Raw genomic sequence first — 23,671 nt, forward strand, 5'->3', positions numbered from 1 at the left:
AATTCAATATATATTTTTCAAAATCAATGAATCCTTTTTCATACCGATGAACTTTTTTCGATTTTGATGACATTTTTTTCAAATTCAATGAACTTTTTCCAAATTTGATGAACTAATTTAAAATTTGTGAGATTATTTAAAATATGATGATCTTTTATTAAAATTTGTGAACTTATTTAAGTTTGTGTAAATTTTTCTGAAACCCATCAACATATATCAAAATTTGATGAACAATTTTCGTAAAATTGAATTTTTCTGAAAACGTGAATAATGTTGGAAATTTGGATAATTTTTTTGAGTAAATGGACAATTTTTCAAGTTTCTGAACTTTTTGCAAAATACGAGCAAATTTTAGAAACACTGACGTTTTTTGAATTTGAGAATAAACTTTGTAAGCACGAACATTTTGTTAACAATTTTTCTAGTACCAAACAAAATTTAAAAAATACTTGGTGGAAAATATGATTTTTAAAAATTATAATTGTTTGAAAAAAACAGAGAGATAGAAAAAAGAAACAGAAAACCAAAAACAGGGAAAAGGAAACCCCTCGAGAAGGTTTTTCATAACCAATAAAACAGGAAACCTGCTTAGCGCTTTAAATGGGCTGGCCCACTCGCTCCTCCTGTGCGAAATGTTGCCAATTGGATGCAATATGTGTCCGATAGGATTATTCCGTTCGAATCCCACGTCTCCTGGGGCCCCCTTATCTCTCGCTTTAAGCGAGACAGGGGCATCCGCTCGCGTCGGGACGAGCCCGCTGGGCCAACATTTGTTTTTTCTGTTTTTTGTTCTCATTTTTGTAATTTTTGTACTTTTCTTTATACTTTTAAATACTCTTAATATATATATTTAAAAATATTGAACAAGAATTTGAAAAGTGTTGAACAAGTATTTAAAAATGTTTTAATAATTATTAAAAATGTTGAACAAGTATTTGAATAATGTTGAATAGGTATAAAAAAATGTTGAGCAAGTATATGAAAAGTGTTGAACAAGAATTTCGAAAATGATGAACATGTATACGAAAATGTTGAATGAGTATTTAAAAATTTTAAACACCTATTTGAAAAATAATATTTATTCAAAAATGTTGAACAAGTATTTAAATAATGTGGAATATTTATTTGAATTTTTTTGAATAAATATTGAATAAGTATTTGAAAAATGTTGAACAAATATGTGAGAAATGTTGAATAAGCGTTCGGGCAATGTTGAACGTGTATACAAAAAATGTTGTTCACTTATTTAAAAAATGTTTTGACATATACAAAAATTTAGAGTAAAAATAAAAACAAAATAAGAAAAACCAAAGAGAAACAAAAAATGGAGAAGAAAAAAGAAAATCAAATAAAAAGGGAGAAGAAAAAAGAAACCAAACAGAATCCGAAGGAAAAACGAAGAGAACTTGTCAAACAAAAAAAAGAAAAAAACCGTGAAAAAAAACAATGAAAAAACCGTCTTCGTTCGCCTCAAGTATATTACACGCCTAGTCGTGACCACGTGCGAGACATGGGCGCAGTTAAAAAATTAAAACAAAATAAACCAAAAAGAGATAAATGAAAAATAAAACCAAAGAAACAAATGTAGAAAGTAGAGAAAAAGAATGAAAGCACAACAAAAAAACGGAGAAGAAAAAAAGTAGAATAAACAAAAGAAAACAAAAAACATTGAAAACCAAAGAAGCAAATGAAAAAAGAAAAAATTAGAGAAGAAACAAGAAAAGAAAAAAGAAAAAAAGGTGAAGAAAACAGAATAAAAAAGAAGAAAATGGAGAAAATAAAATAAAAAATACAAAAAAAACCAGTGAAAAACCAGTTCATTTTCTTCTAATAGGTTGCGCCCAGGCGAAACAACGTGTTTGGATGGTTAAAGGGACAGTGTTATCTCCAGCCCACAAAGTTTCAAATCCTGATGCTCGCATTATTTCTAGATTTATTTCAGGATTTCCGGCGATGCGTTTTCAGTGGGAGGAGACGTTCCCATCGACGACGAGGTGCCTAAAATGACTTTGTAAATCTAAGTTGATATGCCGGCTCAATCTCTCAAAGGTGCTAATAGGGATAGATTGTGCGTGTGTGCGTTCATAGGGATGAGTGTATGCGCGTATGTATTAGCGCTTGCGTCTGTACTGCATTCCAAAAATAAAAAAAGGTTGCGCCCAGATAGTTTTAACACAAACTTGATATTGTCCTAGTGGCTAGTAGGGCAACGACCTGGACGTTCGAGTTTCAAATCCCACGCACTCCTCTTTACTTTTTGAAAACAAAGTCGCTAATGGGCTGGCCCGATCGCAGCGAAGAGCGCTAAGCGGCACAAAAGGCGCAGAATAGGAGCTCCCCATTGCATCCACATGATATGTTTTGCTTTTCTGTCATCATTTGATGCACTCGGCTAAAAAGCATGATGAGCTTCCAAGAAGAATCATCTGGCATGCCATCGGGTACAACACCGCTGCTTGAAGCTCGTTCAAGCATTCAAAATACAAGCAACATTGGCTGATCAGAAGAACCACCAAAAACAATCCAGCAGAAAACGGAAACACGAGAAGAATTGAAATCTTACGGCTCAACACAAGGACAAAGGCAATTTCAAGAATTCTGTCAAGCTTGTGGGCGACGTGGATGTAATAACCATTCTACCAGGAACCATCCTACTCCCAACTTAGCAAGCATCAGACCGGTACCACCTGGATTGTGCTGTCTGTAAATCAAACCCATACCTTATGTTGTGTACAGGATAAAAAAATTCAAAACTTGAGGAACCAAATCATCACCTTAGTCACCGCTAAGGAGACACTTGTATAAAAAATAGATATGGGAAAACAAATTCGTCTAAAAATGATGGGAGGAGAAAAGGCCTTGATTGAAAAATTTATAAACGCCAAGTGGAAACGGGCAAGAGCTACCAACAAAACCAACGAAATCAATAATTTATTTTAACATTCTGCCCACCTGGGCAAAATCTTCACCTTTGGTTTCTCTCATAACCTGTAAATACAAGACTTTGTATGACATGTTTTATTCCTCTGAGTCACCAACTACTTCATATCGCCCATAAAAAACGGACTACTTCGTATTGTTCTCCTCGCCCAATAACTTCACTATTCGCTGTGATTCACCTAGCAGACCCTGCATCTGCGGTGCATCCGAGATGTCTGGATCGTGCTGAACAATAAGCGTGAGGCTGTGCAAGCATTTTAGGTAGTGCTGCCTGAGGGCTTTCGACACCACGTTTCTTGTATGAGGCTGCAACAATTAGATATCGTGTCACAATGGCTGTTTAGTTCTTGTGCACTACAGATCCAACTGAACAGAAAGGCTGATGCTTCGTTGCGTGATTTTTGACAAATGTGGAGAAGGGTCTGACACAAACCTCGTTGTAAAGTGAAATACACCTGCGCAGAGCTTGTTCAACGTGTTGATAATCAAACTGAAATGAAGCAATCCAAGTCAGCAAAAATAGAACTGATAAAATTAAGTGATACTATAGGTAAATTAAGCATGAATTAACACAATGCAGAGGAAAGTTGATCAAGTACAGAAAAAATAAAACTATGTCTCGGTACCATTTCCGTATTGAAAAAAGCATCAGTGTTATATAGGACCTTTTCAAAATTATCTTTAAAATGGATGCACAATTTAGTATATCGAGCATCTATGAGAGGTTTATCTGGCCATATGAATAGCCGACATGTGTCTGATATGCGTACATCATCAATGTAGAAGTATCCATGCATCATATGTTCCAGAGGAAGCCTTATCAAGGAGTACCAACTTCTAGAGCAGGCATTGTTATATTACAGGCAAACAAATAAACAGTACAACATATAATTAGGTCATTGCCATATTAATAAATGAAGTATTGGAAAAATACCGCTGGTGCCTGTATTCTCTTTCTTGCAGCTTCAAGAAGTCCAACAACTTCAAGTGCTTGCAACTATAATAGCAAAGTATCAATAAGAAAACTGGGATTCATGCATCTACCTAGTCAAGAAGATAACAATAATAATAGTGTTAATAAATCAATTTCCAATGTTTCACAATCCTAGGTACAGCACTGCGACATCAGGTTACAACTAAATTCACGTATGGTGGGAGATCATTCTTATGCAGAAATTTTCAGATACGATGCTAGTTATCTCTTCATGGAACATGGGGTTGACATAACATTCTTATCGTACAAAATCCCACAACAAAGGTAAAGGCAACCTGATGTTACATGGGAGCTTTATGATAACTTTGATCAGCTTGAAAATTTAAAGCACCAATGGCTTAAAAATGCAATCCTGAGAGTTACCAACAGAACTAATTCTTAACTGATGGAAAGAAAAATAAATAAACATGAAAGCAGGTGAAAATTGTAAAAATGGCAGTAGAAGGGGTTGAGCATCATGAACAGGGTAGCATATAATAAGATAAATCCCTCAGGGTGAGTAGGAAGTAGAAACATACAAGTACAACTATTGCCCCAATCTTCTCTCTTTCCATGGCAAATGTGCTATTTAATTTTTTCCGATTCTCCCTTGAAGGATTCAATATTCCTTCCGTTATCCTACCATGATGAAATATTGAAGACTTCAGTAACATTAAACAATTCATTGGGCTACTTACCAGTATTCTAGGCAATAAATGTAATAAACATGTACAATGCAACACCATAGAAGGGATAACTCAAGTATAGAATAGCAATGAAAGCAGGCTTCAGTCAAACAGACCTGTGAATTAGATACCACCATTTTTTTATTTGAAATTTTGAGTTGAAATTTCACCAATGAAACGGTTCAGCTAATCTTTATGGGTAACACAAAATATGCCACCAGCAAGTTTAATGGTGAAATCATAGAGGCCAATAAGAAGAATACCTTTCAAAGGGATTAATCCTCAAATTTGAGAAAATCCTCGAGATTTCACTACAGTAATCTATGACATATGAAAACAAAACCACCTTTTGATGTGCTTCATGGGTTTATGGAGATAGAAACTCGGAACACACAAAAAAATGGAGCTAAATGGCAATACCTTATTGAATCATTGACAAGTTGTTTTGCCTTGACAAGGTGAGGCGTAGACAGATCATTGTTTACCTTGATATCACTAGTAATTTTAAGCAAAGTTAGCCTTGCCAAGTGTACCAATATACCTGCTACCTATAACAATGAGACCAGCATACAATAGGTAATCAATCACTGATAGAATGCAATTGTTCAACATAAATATATCTTTAGATTTCAAAAGCCAATTCAGATTGGCCGCAGCTATGTGGTGGCTATCAGGCTCCAGGGTTATAGGCCACGTGAGCCACGCCATCCTAGGCAGGCCATATGGGTCAATCCCATCTACATATATCAGACTTAACAACAAAATCTTAAGATGCATGCAACTTTAAGAGTTTCCGTGTAACAAAGCTTGTGATATATACTACCAAGTGTGACCATTAAGATAAACTGGTCACGATGCTTTCATTTGGTAACACGATGACATTCTGTTATAATCGAGAATCGGCTCAAAAGCCAAATACAAGGAAATGGCAAACCTCAAAATGATCTTCAGAGAGAATTTTCCTTCTGACAGTGAGGCATCTGAATATCATAAACAATTAAACCTGTAAGTAAGAAAACTTTAAAAATAGCCAAGGAGCTTAACGAACAACCTTTTTACCTTTCCAATAGTTCTTCTGATTCCTTCAAATTCCCTATGTTTTGAAGAGTAACACTTAAGGTTTCGGCTGCGGCTGTAGTATCCAATGAATTCCATCCCTACCAAACAGTTCCACAGATATATTTCAGTAGTTTACGTGTCATGGACTGATCACTGATGTCTATGGCAATATGGTTTCATGCTCTACACTGGGCCACTTAATCATTTATACACGCAGATCGTACTGAGTACTGAGGCAGCATTCCACATGACAACTTTGAGATGTTCGGATATAGAAATGAAAGTAAAATAGTGTCCCCTCATTTTCTGGATTCATGTCAACTTCAGTCAGTTTGGTATTTACTAAAACCAAACAGTATTTCGGTTTCATACCGTATTTACCGAACTAAACTAACTGGATGCACAAGCCTATGATTTAAGGCTCATATCAACTTCACATGACAGACCACTGAAGGAAGTATATGTTTAAAGCTATATAAGCATACCTTTGAAAGCTCCAGATTATGTAATATCTTCCTTTGCAAATTTTCAGCTTCAGCCAGTTGCTTTGACTTCACCAACTCCTAAAAAACAGTATATTAAACAAGAGCAAAAAATGCGCTCAAGGATGAAGTAAAATCACAAACAAGAATCACAGAGCAGAACTGGTCAGAGCATGCCATAAGAGAACTTAAGAAGAGTATGTACTCATTGCAGGGAACTTAAGAAGAGTGATCAGCAAACACATTTTTTAAGTTTAGTATGTCAATATCTGCATTTAGATAGAAGAAATGCTTTCAGCAAGGCAGATTTAAATAAGAGAAAGTACATCAGAGGCTGTTGTTTTTTATTGAATACTGCAGAAACTAAGAATTAGGAATCTGAAGAATAATTTAGCATATCAATTGGGGACACTTTAGGTGTCATCTAAAATTTCCACTCTCTGCCCACCTCTAAAATGTTCTTCCAACTGATTGTACATAATCACACTAAATATTTTACTAAAGGATCCTTGAACCTTGAAAGGAAGCCGCGATAAAAGAGACCTCTAAATTGGACGCTAGCCTCATGCTTTGACGTATAAACCCGTCCAAGCTAACCCTCTCCCTCTCTCCCCAGGTGAAGATCAAGGTGTGCCTGAAAGTGTTGTTTTGCTCACCGTCAAATATCAGTGTCGCATTGTATTTATATTTTAAATATGCAACTTCTGGCATTCATGGCATGTGTTTGTTTTGTTTCCAGTTTCCTACCCTGACGATGCTTTTGCCCTTGTTTGTTTTGTATTCAGTTTCAAATCTGTCCACATGGGTGTGTAACTCTGTTCCTGCCTTTTCAATACAACAGAACACAAAGCTTCTGCGTTTTCTCGAGAGAAAAGAAACATCAAAGAGCATGGCTACAGCATTTCTTTTATAAACATCAACATAGTAGAAACCCCTATGCATAAGTTTGGAAAGCATAGTGGTTTATTGAGAGCTATAACATATTTGATAAAGGTGCTTACCAAAGAGAGAAACTTCATTCTTTGTATGCACGCAGGTGATTCGCCAAGTCCAGCTTCCTAATTAGCCCTCGTTAAACCCTTTCATGCACAAAAAAGAGATTAAGATCTACTCCTAAATGATAAACATACCTCAAGTATCCTAATAGACTCTCGAATAAGAGCTTCTGCATCTTTTCCTTTTCCTTGTTGACTTAAAACCTACGAACAGGAAAAGATATGTTTAGCCTTTTTCTGGCACAACACAGTTAGAAAGCTTGAAAATGCATTTCTCTGGTAAATAGTTGCAAATGGTTCCATCTATTTAGGAGACTGTAAAAATTAGGGAAATGCTCAAGAAAACACAGTTTAGAGTGAGCTCAAAAAGGGCATAAGCGCTTCAATAAGGGTGAAAGTGTGAGCCTTGAAGATAGAACATTTAATATTTACTCGATGACATGTGGGGTCATTAGAATAAGGCACCCGCATATCAGTAATATCGTCCAAACCACCCTCATCCATTTATTCACCCATCACTTGTGTCCTCGGTCATGATTAACAAAGCTCGCAAAAAGGAAAATTTTAAAACTACGTGACTCTCTCGCACCAAAACTGTTGGACTCTCGCCTAGCTGCCCCGTTCGTCCGCGAAAAAAAAGAGGTCACATGTTTTATTTCCTGTGAAATTGATGGCAATAGGGTATGGTTCACTGTTCATCTTTTCTCCATTCCAAACAGCAACTTGAAAAGAGTTTTTCCATAGGAATCAGTTCCTTCGGAGTTTTCTTTGAAATTCATTGAAACAAAATGGGGCCTAACTAATATCCATGTAGTTTACATAGTTTCCGCTTCCAAAAAACAGTCACCATGTCAGATATGCTTGGTTATGTTTAGCTAGGTGAGCGTGTCGTATCTGGCTAAGGGGCTAGGAAAGAAAATACATAGTTTCCACCAAACAGTGTCATAGCTTTGGAGTGTGGCCTGTGGGGCTCAGAAGCTAGTTTAGCTTAGGTGTATGCCTGCTGTATCTGGTTTCCGTTAATTAACTCAAATGAAATACAAAGCTCGTGCCCTTCCAGAAAGATGTCTCTGAAAAGAATAAGAGAATATAGAACACTAACTTATACAGTAACAGAGCAGTTGTACCTTGGCAAGAAGGTACATTGTATTTGCATAGTCTGGGTTACCAAGCCCCATAACACGTCCTTCTATCTACAAAAAGTTCAAAATTATGAGCTAGAGCTACAAAACATAAATTACCTTACCGTGAAAAATTTATCCAGATATATTATTTCTGAACAAAGGATAGCACATACAATTTTTACTCATCAGTAACTGGTATGTACCACTAACAAATACTCCCTCCGCCCATAATATAAGATCGTTTTGCAAGCTGTTTTAGCTTGTAAAACGATCTTATATTATGGGACGGAGGGAGTATTTGATTATTCAGAGAAAACAAATAAAGATAAAGTCAGCAGAATACATACTACACAAGAGGGAAAAGGACAGTACAGTAGCTCTTCTTGGATGAAACATTAACACAGTATTCACATGGAAGAATAGCTAAAGTTTGTATTCATACAAAAGACCAACTGATGCTTGGTCATACTGGCCTTCATAGGTAAATTGGAAGAGCTTTTGATGTACATATCATCAATTTACATGCACATATTTTCTAGTGCTTTGCCGAGTGTGCCATGACACAATGTCGGATATATTTCTCTCACAGTTTATCATTTTGTCTGCTTGTGTGCCATGTGTCAAACAATAGACAATATTGAAGTAGTGTACTGCCTTACCCAAATGTTGTACTATTCAATAATCTTACTGGCATAGACACACATGATATTAAAATAACGAATGTGAAACATGCAAAGGAAAGGGAGGGTAGAGAATTAATGTTCAGTACCTTCAAAGCACGCTGCAAAAAGAAACAACAGAAACAGAAAATAATATAAGAAGCAAGTTTAAACTGAAGAAAACATGCATCAAATAATACAAAATGATGCAATAAATATATTGAAAATTAAAATGGCTAAACATGTTTTCCTTTTCAAGATTGTATTGTAATATTGTTCCACAAGCAGTTCCTTAATTTTTTATGTTGCACATGGTTAGAACAAGCACAACTCAAATAAGTAGAGAAGCTTACATTAGTGAACTGTAACAGCAAGACAGAAAATGGGCACCATGTGCAACCGAAAATGAGTATCCAGATGATAACTTTTGCAGTGTTGTGGGTGCTATGTTTTTTTTAAGAAATTCTATGATGTATAAACTGGTATGTTTCTCTGAGAAATCCTTTGATTCCTATCTGTAGACCGAGGAGCGGCGTACCAGCGATGTGTTCCTGTGTTGTGGCGGCGCTCAGAAGCAGACAGCTTCAAGCCTCTCCTCTAGGTCAGCGAGCCACTTGATTGGTACGGGCCTGGGCCACATGGGTCATTAGTGATGGGCCGTACATACAACACTCCCCCTCACGAGTGATAGATATCTATCATTCCCATCTTGTCACACGCTAAGCTGCATTCTCTGGTTCTAAGTCTTTCAGTCAAACAATCTGCAATTTGAACCACATGCTCTATCTTGATAATCCCAAATCCAGCTTTTCTTTGATAAAGAATCTGTCTATCTCCACATGTTTGTTCTATCATGTTGAACTTGTTAAGCTTCATGCACTAGCCAACGCAACCAAAAGTCTGAACTGATGGAAAGGGCTAGGAATCCACATATACACTTCAACACCCCCTCTCAGTGTGATGCGGGAAGTCGACACATGGATAGACTCACGTATGGCTCAAGAGGCCTATACATGGACACAAAGGGGGGAAGAACAATTTTTTGATAAACTACGAAAGCCAGGACTTGAACTTAAGACCTTAGGCTCTGATACCATGTCCAGCTTCATGCACTAGCCAACGCAACCAAAAATCCGAACTGATGGAAAGGGCTAGGCAATCCACATATACACTTCAACAGAACTAGGTTGTTTGCTATATTAATTGCCGACTTGTTGTCACACCATACATTCTAATAGATTCCTTGTCTATAGCAACTCACTCAGTCCCTAAGACATATCTCTGTATTTAGCCTCTGCAGTTGATTTCGAAACAGCGGGTTGTTTCTTGCTTCTCCAAGACACTAGATTTCCTCCTGCGAAACCACAATGGCCTGAAGTTGATCTGTTGTCATCAAGCAGCTAGCCCAATCAACATCATAATAACCATCTACAACAAGGTGTCCATAACTCTTGAACAACAACCCTTCCCCAAGAGTACCTTTCAAGTATCTCGAGATTCTATGTACTGCCACGAGATGTTCACTTCTAGGCTCATGGATGTAACTAGTCACAGCACTTACCGCAAATGCAATGTGTGGTCGTGTACGACACAAGTACAACAAATCTTCCCACCAATAGCTAATATATTTTTTTAGCCACAAGATCACCAACTTGGGCAGTCACTTTATAGTTTTGATCAATTGGGGATGAAGCTGCTCAAAAGCCCAACATGCCAACATCACAGAGAAGGTCCAAGGCATACTTTCTTTGAGAAAGAGCTATTCCTTTTCCAGACATGACCATTTGTATACCAAGGAAGTACTTGAGTCGACCAAGATCTTTAACTTCAAAGGCCTTACCCAGACACTTCTTTAATCTTGCTATCTGTACGTCATCCTTCTCCGGTGATAAAGATATCTACATAAACTACACGAATGATTAATTTCCCTTTAGAGTGTCTATTAAACAATGTATGATCACCATTGCATTGTCCATGCCCCATGTGACACACTGCCTGTCTATACTTGTCAAACAAAGCTCTTGGAGATTACTTCAGCCCGTAAAGGGCTTTCTTGAGCCTACATGCCTTGCAAGCAGTCTTAGAAGTAAAGAACCCAAGTGGGATCTCCATGTAAACCTTCTACAAGTCCCCATGCAAGACCACCCAAAATTTAGTGCACAGGAGATCAGAATCCTCATAGCATTCATCTTCGCCATTGGAGCAACGGTCTCATCATAGTCAATGTAATGCACCAACGACGGTACATCAGTGGGCCAAACCAAAGAAAGACCATCTCTCTGATGACGTGGTCATGCGGATATGATCCAACAAAAGAGATGTTGAAGAATATGCCCTACTCAAGGAGTCAAGCACTTGATCAAAACTAAATCATCCCACGACATGAGCACATAGGAAAGATGAAGAGAAGGATAATCAACACTAACAAAAATATTTCCTACCAGTAAGCACCCCACTAACTCACACGTCATTCTTGCATCTCACTGCCACTATGCCCGAGAAATGGTAGAAAGCAAAAGGTGTGAACCTTGTAATCTTTTCTATACAGGAAAACAAACCCTCTTCAAAGCTAAACATTGTGGGGTACTGCTGTCAGCAGAACATTCCCTAGTGTGTAAGCGAATTTGAAGGTGATAAAAGGCAGTGAAGTATTCCAACGGTCCGCCACGACACTCGCCCCATGGCAGAGAAACCCTTCACCAAGCAGCGGAGCTCAGCATTTCCACCACACCGATGCCTCCGATCTCCCCCACGGTCCCCTTTCCCGAGAAGCAGCTTATCTTGGCCGTTGGACCGCGTATAAATAGCCACAGGCATGCAAGGCAAGACCCCTATTTCTTCATCTTCCTCCCCTCCCACATAGGCATGCGACCTTCTCCATAGTGTTCGGCAGCAAGGTCTCCCCGCCCATGCTCAGCATCATAGCTCCCATCCTTCGTGTCACCGTCGAGATCGCGCCCGAGCACCCCCGATTTGCTTATCTCTGTGTGTGCATTCGTTTTCATGGGGATACATATGATGCACTTCACATGGTGTTTTGATGCGTTTGGTTTGGTTTTTGTGGCAGAGATAGCGCCCATGGTGAACCTTTTTTGGCGCCGGAACAATGTCGCATAGGCTGTGTGTACTTGGAAAAGTTTTGTGCTCCCACGTAGAGAAATGTTTGTGCTGCGAATTGTTGTGTGGCGCATGCACGCCTCGCTTCACGGTTTTCTATGATGTTTTCCTTTTGATTCATAATCATAAGTCTATGTAGAAAAACAATTAATGTTATCTCTTCTAGAACTTTTTCGGCTTACCATTTTTACTTGCTTTGAAGAGCTAATTTTGGAATATGTTCGTAAGCATCCAACAACAACAACAACAACAAAGCCTTTAGGCCCAAAAGCCATAAAAGCTCCAAAAGCAGAAGCAAAAGCCCAAACAAACAGGGTCTTAGTCCCAAACAAGTTGGGGTAGGCTAGAGGTGAAACACATAAGATCTCGCGACCAACTCATGGTTCGCGCACATGGATAGCAAGCTTCCACGCACCCCTGTCTATAGCTAGTTGTTTGGTGATACTCCAATCCTTCAGATCTCTCTTTACGGACTCCTCCCATGTCAAATTTGGTCTACCCCGACCTCTCTTGACATTCTCCGCACGCTTTAGCCGTCCGCTATGCACTGGAGCTTTTGGAGGCCTGCGCTGAATATGCCCAAACCATCTCAGACGATGTTGAACAAGCTTCTCTTCAATTGGTGCTACCCCAACTCGATCTGTATATCATCATTCCGGACTCGATCCTTCCTCGTGTGGCCACACGTCCATCTCAACATACGCATCTCCGCCACACATAACTGTTGAACATGTCGCCTTTTAGTCGGCCAACACTCAGCGCCATACAACATTGCGGGTCGAACCGCCGTCCTGTAGAACTTGCCTTTTAGCTTTTGTGGCACTCTCTTGTCATAGAGATGCCAGAAGCTTGGCGCCACTTCATCCATCCGGCTTTGATTCGATGGTTCACATCTTCATCAATACCCCCATCCTTCTGCAGCATTGACCCCAAATATCGAAAGGTGTCCTTCTGAGGCACCACATGCCCATCAAGGCTAACCTCCTCCTCGCGCCTAGTAGTACTGAAACCGCACATCATGTACACGGTTTTAGTTCTACTAAGCCTAAACCCTTTCGATTCCAAGGTTTGTCTCCATAACTCTTAACTACCCCGTCCGACTATCGTCAATTAGCACCACATCATCCGCAAAGAGCATACACCATGGGATATTTCCTTGTATATCCCTTGTGACCTCATCCATCACCAAGGCAAAAAATAAGGGCTCAATGTTGACCCCTGGTGCAGTCCTATCTTAATCGGGAAGTCATCAGTGTCGACATCACTTGTTTGAACACTTGTCACAACATTATCGTACATGTCCTTGATGAGGGTAATCTACTTCGCTGGGACTTTGTGTTTCTCCAAGGCCCACCATATGACATTTCGCGGTATCTTATCATAGGCCTTCTCCAAGTCAATGAACACCATATGCAAGTCCTTTTGCTCCCTGTATCTCTCCATAAGTTGTCGTACCAAGAAAATGGCTTCCATGGTCGACCTCCCAGGCATGGAAGCAAACTGATTTTTGCTCACGCTTGTCATTCTTCTTAAGCGGTGCTCAATGACTCTCTCTCCCATAGCTTCATTGTATGGCTCATCAGCTTAATTCCACGGTAATTAGTACAACTCTGAACATCCCCTTGTTCTTGAAGATTGGTACTAATATACTCCGTCTCCATTCTTTTGGCATCTTGTTTGTCCGAAAAATGAGGTTGAAAAACTTGGTTAGCCATACTATCGCCATGTCCCCGAGGCCTTTCCACACCTCAATGGGGATACAACCAGGGCCCATCGCCTTTCATCCTTTCTAAAGCCTCCTTGACCTTAGACTCCTGGATCCGCCGCACAAAACGCACGCTGGTCTCATCAAAGGAATCATCCAGTTCAATGGTAGAACTCTCATTCTCCCCATTGAACAGCTTGTCAAAGTACTCCCGCCATCTATGCTTCATCTCCTCGTCCTTCACCAGGAGTTGGTCTGCTCCGTCCTTGATGCATTTGACTTGGGCCAACATCCCTCGTCTTCCTCTCGCAGATCTTGGTCATCTTGTGAATGTCCCTTTCGCCTTCCTTCGTGCCTAGCAGTTGGTAGAGGCCCTCATACGCCCGACCCCTTGCTTCACTGATAGCTCGCTTTGCGGCCTTCTTCGCCATCTTGTACTTCTCTATGTTGTCTGCACTCCTATCCAAGTATAGGCGTCTGAAACAATCTTTCTTCTCCTTAATCGCCTTCTGGACATCATCATTCCACCGCCAGGTATCCTTAGCTTCGCTTCTCCTTCCCTTGGATACTCCAAACTCCTCTAAGGCCACCTTACGAATGCAAGTCGCCATCTTCATCCACACATTGTACGCATCCCCTCCTTCCTCCCAAGGGCCCTCCTTAATGACCCTCTCCTTGAACGCCTGAGCTACCTCCCCCTTGATCTTCCACCACTTCGTTCTAGCGACTTTGGCACGCTTATCCCGCTGGACACGGATCCGAAAGCGGAAGTCAGCAACCACCAGCTTATGCTGAGGGACAACACTCACCAGGTATCACCTTACAATCTAGGCACGCACACCTATCTTCTCTCAAGAGGATGAAATCAATCTGGCTAGAGTGTGGGCCACTACTAAAAGTCACCAGATGTGATTATCTCTTTTTAAAGAGGGTGTTAGCTAAGATCATGTCGTAGGCTAGAGCAAAGCTCAAGACATCTTCTCCTTTTTGATTCCTGATGCCATAGCCAAAGCCCCCATGCACCCCTTCAAAACCAGTGTTAGATGTACCCATGTGGCCATTGAGGTCTCCTCCTATGAAGAGCTTCTCGTCAATCGTACACTCCTAACCATGTCCTCCAGGCCTTCCCAAAACTCCCTCTTGGTGTTCTCATTGTGGCCTACTTGCGGGGCATACACGCTGATAACATTGAGAACTAAGCCCCCAGCTACCAGCTTGACCAGGATAATCCGATCGCCACGTCTCTTAACGTCTACCACTCCATCCTTGAGGCTCTTGTTGATCAAGATGCCTACGCCATTTCTATTTGCAGCCGTCCCCGTGTACCACAGCTTGAACCCTGTATCCTCCACCTCCTTCGCCTTCTGACCCCTCCATTTGGTTTCTTGGACGCAAAGGATATCAACCTCCTCACCGCTGCATCAACTAGCTCCCGAAGCTTCCCTGTCAGAGACCTACGTTCCAGCTACCTAAGTGAATCCTCCTAGGCTCGGCTAGCTTCCTCCTATGTTCGTAAGCGTCCGCATTAGATTTTACATTTGGCAATCATCCACACGTATTACTTCATTTCAGAGCACCTTTGCGTTTAACATTTGAGGGGGCAGAATAGGTGTACTAAATAGTGGTATTTCTGATACTTTCCTCGTTTTGTTGAAATTATGCTGCAATCAGATAGTTATGGTCAATGAATTGGCTAGAATAATTTCATGTATCTTAAATGGGGACTCGGATAATTGGTTTCTAGTTTTTACTGCATCCTGCAAAGGAATTAAAGTTTCTACCGTTTTAGTCACTTAATTTTTAAATTTTTTTGCAGCGAACATATGTTGGTTTTACGCATTCGAGAAGGCACACCGGCTGGATCAGAATTCTATCGGTCGCAGAGTCAAGTGGTTCAAGACGGCTCTGCTCCAATGACTTGATATGGTGAGACACAATCTCTATGGCTCCATGTATTTTGCATGCTCTTGCGTATATGGTGAACCGAAATGAAGGAAACACTACATACGCTAGAGTATGCAAAATGCATAGAGCCATGGAGATTGCATCTCACCTTCTCAAGTCATTGGAGCAGAGCAATCTTAAACTGCTGACTCCGTGACCAACAGAATTGTGATCCAGCCGGTGTGCCTTCTTCAATGCGTAATACCTACCTATGTTCATAGCAAAAAAGTAATCTAAAAATAAAACGAGCAAAATGCAAAAACTTCCATTTACTTTGTAGGATGTAGTAGAAACTAGAAACCAATTATTTGAGTCCCCATTTGAGATATCTAAAACTACTCTAGCGAAACCAATTGACCATAACTATATGATTGCAATATGATTTCAACAAAACAAGTAAAGTATCGGAAATACCAATATCTAGTACATCTAACTGCTCCTTCAAGTGTTAAACACAACCGAAATGAACAAGTAATATGTATGGCTAATCGCGAAGCAAAATCTAATGCGTAAACTACGAACATACTCCAAAATTAGCTCTTCAAAGCAAAAAAAAAGACAAACCAGAAACTTCCTCTAGGAAATCACAAACTATTTTTCTGCATTGACCCATATGATTGTGAATCAAAAGCAAAAACATCCTAGAAAAACACGAATTGAGGCATGCATGCCCCCCCCCCCCAAAAAAAATCTCGGGACAAATAATTTTAAATGTGTGAAGACAAAAAAAATCCATGTACACACAGCCTACGCGGCATTGATCCGACACCAAAAAATTCACTGGGAGCACTCGATCTAGCACAAAATCCAAACCCAAACGCATCAAAACAACATGCAAAATGCACCATATGTATGCCCGCGAAAACGAATGCACGTACAGAGGTAAGAGAATTTGGGGGCATTCGGGCTCAATTCAGTGGTTATGCGCAGGATGGGCGCGATGCTGCTGAGCGTGGACGGAGCGACCTCTTCGTGGAACACCTACATGGAGAAGGTCGTCATGCCCAGGTGGGAAGAAAGGCAGCTGAAGAAATAGAGGTTCAGCCTTGCGCGCCCATGGCTATATGTACGTCGATCCAACAACCAAGATAAGTTGCTTCTCGGGAAAGGGAACCGCAGGGGAGATCGGAGGCGTCGATGTGGTGGAAATGGTGAGCTCCAGTGCTTGCTGAGAGGTTTCTCTGCCTCGACGATGGGGCAAGCATCATGGCTAGCTGCTGGAACACTTTTGCTGCCTTTATACCACCTTCACTTGCACACTAGGAAATGTTTTGCTGACAGCAGTGCCCCACAAGTTCACCTTCAAAGACGGTCAGTTTCTCTGTATGGAAAAATTACAATGTCCACACCTTTTGCTTTTTGCTGTTTCTCGGGCCCTGAGATGCAAGAATGACGTGTGAGTTAGTGGGGTGTTGGCTGCTAGGAAATATTCAGGCCCTTCTCACCCGCAACGCGATACCGGAGGTATACATTTTCCAGGTAGAGTTTTGTCCTCTTTTGCTAGAAACACTACAACAATAGAAGCACCCTTCTAGAGATAAGAATAGCAAATGTTTTGAAGCACTGATGGAAGCATGCCATGCTAAAGTTGACGATCTTGTTTGTTTATCCTTCTTTTCATCTTGCCCTATGTGCTCATGCTACGAGTGCATCAAGATGATTTAGTTACGATCGAGTGCTTGACCCCTTGAGTAGGGCATATTCTTCATCATCTTTGTTGTCGTATTGTATCCCAATGACCACGTCATCAAAGAAACAGTCTTTCTTTGGTTTAGTCACCAATTTACCGTCGTTGGCCTGGTTATACTTGCCACAAGCCTTGCTTTGTACCTTCCAATCTTTCCTTCTACATTCTGTTTCACAGTGTATACCCACTTGCAGTTGATTGCGTTCTTTCCTGTTTGGAGGTGTTACTACCCATGTCTTGCTCTTACACAGAGCCTCCAGCTCCTCCACCAAGGCCATATGCCATTTTGAGTCACCCGTTTGCCTTCATATAAGTCGGAATTGACACAGACTGAAGAGAAGCAACAAATGCTCTATAGGTTAGACTAAAGAGAAGCAACAAATGCTTTGTAGGTTGGAGATAATGCCTCATACAAAACTTAATTTCCAATATCATTGGCATCGAACCCATACCGATTATCGGGTACCCTTGTTCTTGCTCGAGTAGTTCTCCCCAAAGAAATTGGCCCAACAATTGACCCTTCGGTAGCCACTGACCCTTCAGCCTGGTCCCCATCATAGGAGATGGAAATCACATTAGTACTACCCTATTGTTCCATCAGTGGCTGATCTAGTTGCTCCCCCTGATGTGTAACACATTACCACTCTTCCATGAATACACCTTGAGCTGCTTCGCTTGCTCTGCTGTCCACCTCGGCACACTACCAGGCATGCTACCAACTTGAGCCAGTGCACCAACCTGCGCATCACTAGTGTAGGTCGATGCTTGTGTCACAGGAGCCACATGAGTTAATGTGCCACTACTATCCCCCTCTTAGACCAATTTCACCAACCCGAGATTGGTCAAGGCCTTCAGACATGATGCTTAGATCATTTTTCTCACCATAAGAAGGTTTTGACACACGGAATGTAACATCAATGCTCACAAATGTCATCCTCTCCTACAGATTCTAGCATTTGTACCCTCTTTGTCCTGAAGAATACCCAATAAAGATACACTTGACTGCCCGAGGATCCAATTTGTTGATGGCCTATGATCACGAACAAAACAAGTGCAATCAAACACCTTGGGAGGAACTAGAAATTTATTTTCTGTGAAACTTAACTCACAACAATTTCATACCTTTCAACCGGGATGATGTGCGATGATCAAGAAGGTGGCCATCATGACAGCTTCACTATACGAAAACTTGGGCACATTCATGGTGAACATCAATGCCTGAGCCACGGTTCAGCTTGCTCTTGTCCACACCATTCAATACATTAGGAAATATTTGATACATTTTGTCAAAAGACACATGTCCCATCCTGGATTAGGGCTCTAATTTCCTTATCCTCGACAATTGCAGCTAGCATGTGCATTCCCTCCTGGTCCGTCCTGTTGCGGTCCATGTACCACAGCCCCCTACGCCTCGCCTTGGGAGCATGTCCCATCCTGGATTAGGGCTGTAATCTTCTTATCCTCGACAACTGCAGGTAGCATGTGCATTCCCTCCTGGTCCGTCCTGTTGCGGTCCATGTACCACAATCCCCTATGCCTCACCTTGGGAGCATTCCAATGAGGAGCATTCGAAGAACCACCACCCCGATTCCGACAACATCTCCCATTCCGACCACCTCCATTGCTACTACCAACACCTACCTCCGCCTTGGGAGCATTACAATCAAGGAGTTCAACATGCATGCTAGTATCAGTGAGTCAATAACACTCCACTTCTTCCATTCTGAGCTTTCCTTGTTATCATGTTCTTCAACCGTCCCAAGAACATATCCCATCAGATCCTTTGGCTTCAAGATCAACAGGGCCCACCTCGACCAGCTTAGGTAGCTGCTCCCGCCATTCAGATTCACGTCATTTGGCATGAGCTCAAGCTTCAAAACCCGATCTGCTTGGAACACGACAAGTGCACCACCTTCTGCATCGTGTGTTGGAGATGACCCCTCAACAGTTTTCACAGTCATGGGCTATGCCAATTTCTCCAGAGCAGAGGCCAGTTCAGACCCCACCCCATGACAGACTCCATCTCTTCTTCTCCTAGTTGTACCACCTCCAGTGTTGCCTCCTTCCTCTGCAATCAGCAGCCACACCACCACCAGGATCACTCACTTCAGCTACTCACTTTAGCTATGAGAACGTCTTCTACATGCGTCAGCGCCAAGCTTAGCCATCAGTTCCAACAACACCAACCTCAACAGCAGCAACAACTCCGGCAGTGCCTCCCGCTCACACTCCGCCACCTGTGCGCCGCCCAACCACCAGTCAATCCGCGCCATCCCATGACACACCAGCGTGCTGCCCTTTGCTGCAGCCACCGCGCAGCTCCAGGCTACCACGCTGCTCTGTCGCGAGAGGGAGAAAGATGAGCCCTGCTGACGACGCTGCCATCTCCAGGGCCCTGGCCTCTGATACCATGTAGACCGAAGAGAGGCAGACAACTTTGAGCCTCTCCTTGTCTAGATCATGGGCCAAAAGTGATGGGCCACACATACAACACTATTTGATTTTCCTGGCTATTCCAATGTGATGTTGCGCACTATTCAGGTTTCCAAAGATTATTGAAAAATGGCCATCATTGTGTCCAGCAAGATTAAAGAACTACATATTAAGGTAGCAACAGAAAATGTATATTCATTCCTTAGAATTATTGCCTAGATGACATTTCAATTAAAAGCTTGTCAAACATTACAAGATAATACAATTACAAAAAACATAAGACATTAACTCAAAAAAAATCATGAGGTAAAAACAGGTACCTCAAAACATGTCTGAGCTTGATCAAACCTGCGTTGAATATAATAGTATTGCCCAAGATTACGAAAAGCTGCTCCAACCCTACAAGAGGCATGTAAAGTATCTTTATACAATTCCAACATTAAGGTAGTTCTCCAACACAGGGAATTTAGATGAAACACTGTATGCATTGACAAGTGCAGTCAACCACGCAACACACACAGGCAACACACACAGCCGGAAGTGCATACCATCCTTCCACTCACCAACAATGGTATACAATGAGCAGGCAGGAATGTGTAACACATACTAGAATGTAATGAACAAAAATATCTGTCACATATACTCTTATTTATCCCAAAAGAGTGGTATTTTGCTCCTGACTAGAACTTTCTTTTACAAAATGAGCCGAACCAAAGTCACTGAACAAGGATATAGAACACAGTATAATCTAAAAATCAAAGTACCGTATATCATCAGGTCCAAATGATTGCTCCAAGATTTCAATCGCTTCCAGATATAACGGCTCAGCTTTCTCATACTCTTTCCTTAGCCTATAAAACTCTGCCTGCAAAACTTAGGATAATAGTTAAATAGGGGAACAAAAAGGAATGCTGCTTCATGCAAGACTTGTATTAACTTTTAAGGTAGGTTTACGAAAGCCTGCCACAAAAGAGAGCATGGCCTGCCTATTCAAATTTGTAGACAAAACCTATTTGAGTGCCAGTGTGTCAAATGCAACCCGTACAACTTAACATAGGGGGGATAATACAGTGGTATTTGTACAAGAAACCAACAATTCCGGTCTTTTGAAGTTGTTTGGTTGAGAGAGCTTAAATGGTTACGGGTTTAATGGAATCACATGATATTGGACTTCACATGCAGATTCATAAACATATGGAATCTAAAATACAGTGCGCAGAATCTATTCCTGAATCCTGATACACACAAGTATTTTAAATTCTATAAAGCATAAAAACTAGCAAACAAGAGTTCTCTAGGTGACTTATCAGACACTTTGATTTAACTGGTAGCCTTACGTTGTCAGTACCCCCACGCGGTTTAAATATTACAAAATAGACATAATTAAGCATATAATGGTATGGTATTAAATGCAGCTGAGTTTACCAGTTTAGTTCAATGTCTAACCTGTTCAAACTTTTCCACATATTTCTTGCTGAACTTGCATAGGTTAGGACAACAAAATCTGTGTGCACTTTAGCATCCCTAAGAGAATCTGGCACACCTTTTGAGTCTATGGTTGTATGGCCCACTGTCAAAAAAAAAGAGGAATCTGGCCAAATATGTTACTACTTACTACGAACAAAACCTATTCCTAACTCGGTTAAACTTGCCTAGCTTACAGCAAAGTGTGGTAATGTTTGACTATGAACCCAAACAGATCTTAAACCTCATAATCTAGCTTATGGACTTATATGGGTACTGCAGTTCCATACATTAGAAAGGCAAATAGAATGCTACTTCAATCTTCAGTTCATAATCAACAGTAACACATACCAAGTTGTTCAGAGCTGATGCAGCATGTGGATCTCTGAGTCCAAATCCTTCTTTAGCTTCTTGTAAGGCTGCCTTGAATAACTTCTCGGCTTCATCTAGTTTTCCCTAGAAAATTAATATAAATGGATATGATAGACTAACAACAACTGTAATTTAACGGTCGAATGAAGAGTAGGAGTAACTAAAGAGACACGCCTCCTTTCCTCCTCTCATACAGTTATACTCCAACCAAACATTATGATGTTAAAAAATTGTAATGCACAGGGTATATGGTCCAAACAGTCATACTTAATTTAAATGTTCAATAGTTGCATGATTTTGTAACTGAAGCAAGGTCTTGGAATATGTACTTACAATACGAGAAGTTGCTAAACCCAAGCTTTCAAGAAATACCAATAAAAAATATCATGGCAAATTACCACCCAGTTCCCATACATCAACATGAAACAGCACATAGTTTAATACTTTAATTACAGGCTAAACCTTCCAAATCCACATGGTTTAATGAAGAAACTGAAGAGCTATCCCCATAGTAAGAGTTGCAGCAAGTGACCAAAAAGTGTGGACCAAACAGGTTATATGAAAATCAGTCAGCATCAGGGGACTAAGCACTGGAGTTGTTCTTTCTAGGCTATGATGTATCAACATGATTGTGGTTAAATTTCGCATCATTTTCGGGAAACACATATAATAAAGAGAATTATGTTTGAACAGAGGAGGAAACTATAATGTAGTACTAAGATTATTTTTCTCAGAAGGATAATGCCAAAAGGTGGTTCAGATGAAGGTAAGGATAATGAGAAACTTACTTCCATGAAAAACTCTCGTGCTTTATCAGTGCACATTCTCCATTTGATCGTGTGTTCATTTGAGATCACTGAACCATCTTCAATACGACGCAGGCCAGTAACATTTACATCAGCGTGCTCACTTGTAGCTGCTGGAGCAACCAAATCATCCTGAGCCAATACAGAGTTGCTGCTCAGGCCAAGAACAACAGCTGTAACAAGACTGGAATTAGGATTGCCATGGTATCAAATATGATATTTATTTCATTAAATCAAATGGAGGAGGCTGCATATGCAGAGAGCGGACCTGCTTGCCCAATCAGTATGGCGGCATATGTTGAACCCTTACAACTGAAGTGACCATCACTAGAACCTGTGAGAGAAAATCATTAATTTCACTCATCTTGTTAAAATGGTTATGATGGCAAGAGAAATACCACCCTTACTGCAATAGGAACAATACCCGCGGGACAGATTAAAATCAGATCACTAATCTAGTCTTAGGCCCTCACGACCCTCGCCTATCTCTCAGTACATCCGCCCAAGCAATCAGAGGCAGCATCATCGCAATCTCACGATCTAAGACACTACCAGTCCGCCTCGCTACAGCTATTCCACCGCCAAACTGAACGCTACCGACCCGGCGCGGGGATCCTGTGAGGGGTGGAGAGTAGAGGCACGGGGAAGCGCTCACCTGAGGTGGAGGCCGCGCCGACGGCCGCGCGGGGCAGGCTGAAGCTCCTCGAAGGCGGCGCGGCGGCGAGACGACCCGCCGGGGCGAGGCGAGCGTGCCGCAGGAGCGAGAGAAGCCTCCGCCGCGAGTACATGCTCCGATATTTTGTCGCCTCTCGACCGGCGGCAGGGGCCGGCGGCAGCGGAGGCGCCGGGGACGGTGCTTGCTTTCTTCGTCGGCGGCAGCGGCAGGGAGGCGGCCAGCGCAACTCGAGAGAGGAGGGAGGGGTTTGGTTGGGCCAGGGCCAGGACCAGGCGGTCAGTTTTTTAGTTCGGCCACGAGGCCGCTGCAACTGGGGGCCCAATAATACCCAACAAACGGCTCAATAACCACAGTGAAGCAACAAAACCCAATAGTTCGCTGGACTAGTGGACTCGGTTTTTTTTTTTTGAGTTGAACTAGTGGACTCGGTTTTTTTTTTTGAGTTGAACTAGTGGACTAGAGGCAGTCTCGCTGAAGGATTCGCTCAAAGAAAAAAAGGTCTCGCTGCAGGACCACGAGAATGGCCGGCCCAGTGCGCGGGATGCCACT

At 41.4% G+C, this 23,671-nt stretch overlaps 1 protein-coding gene across 2 annotated transcripts; it reads right to left on the reverse strand.

The window, feature by feature from the left end:
- Positions 1–2,888: 2,888 nt before the first annotated feature.
- On the reverse strand, positions 2,889–23,387 carry LOC123164549 (kinesin light chain 3). 2 transcript variants are annotated; one of them, XM_044582069.1, is made up of 18 exons: positions 23,102–23,386; positions 22,715–22,780; positions 22,429–22,619; positions 21,620–21,724; positions 20,569–20,669; positions 20,125–20,203; positions 9,029–9,040; positions 8,263–8,328; positions 7,271–7,339; positions 7,142–7,198; positions 6,144–6,221; positions 5,659–5,756; positions 5,534–5,579; positions 5,020–5,147; positions 4,453–4,552; positions 3,875–3,937; positions 3,374–3,430; positions 2,889–3,246 (listed from the first exon to the last, which is right to left on the reverse strand). In XM_044582069.1, the coding sequence occupies exons 1-18, from the start codon at positions 23,232–23,234 to the stop codon at positions 3,067–3,069; spliced, it is 1,629 nt and encodes a 542-aa protein (XP_044438004.1). In that variant the 5' UTR covers positions 23,235–23,386; the 3' UTR covers positions 2,889–3,066. The 2 variants fall into 2 exon arrangements, with proteins under 2 accessions (XP_044438004.1, XP_044438005.1); XM_044582070.1 differs by lacking the exons at positions 2,889–3,246; positions 3,374–3,430; positions 3,875–3,937 and adding an exon at positions 4,863–4,920 and having other exon boundaries at positions 4,515–4,552; positions 23,102–23,387.
- Between the last annotated feature and the right edge of the window lie 284 nt (positions 23,388–23,671).

Source organism: Triticum aestivum, chromosome 7D (assembly GCF_018294505.1).
Source record: "Triticum aestivum cultivar Chinese Spring chromosome 7D, IWGSC CS RefSeq v2.1, whole genome shotgun sequence".
In the NCBI taxonomy this organism is placed as follows: Eukaryota; Viridiplantae; Streptophyta; class Magnoliopsida; order Poales; family Poaceae; genus Triticum; species Triticum aestivum.

Coding starts and splice junctions, on each gene's coding strand:
- LOC123164549 (XM_044582069.1), bottom strand. CDS start 23,234: ATGTACTCGCGGCGGAGGCTTCTCTCGCTCCTGCGGCACGCTCGCCTC. Junction 20,670..21,619: donor CATCAGCTCTGAACAACTTG/GTATGTGTTACT, acceptor TAAGTTTTGCAG/GCAGAGTTTTATAGGCTAAG. Junction 7,340..8,262: donor CAATGTACCTTCTTGCCAAG/GTACAACTGCTC, acceptor TCCTGTTCGTAG/GTTTTAAGTCAACAAGGAAA.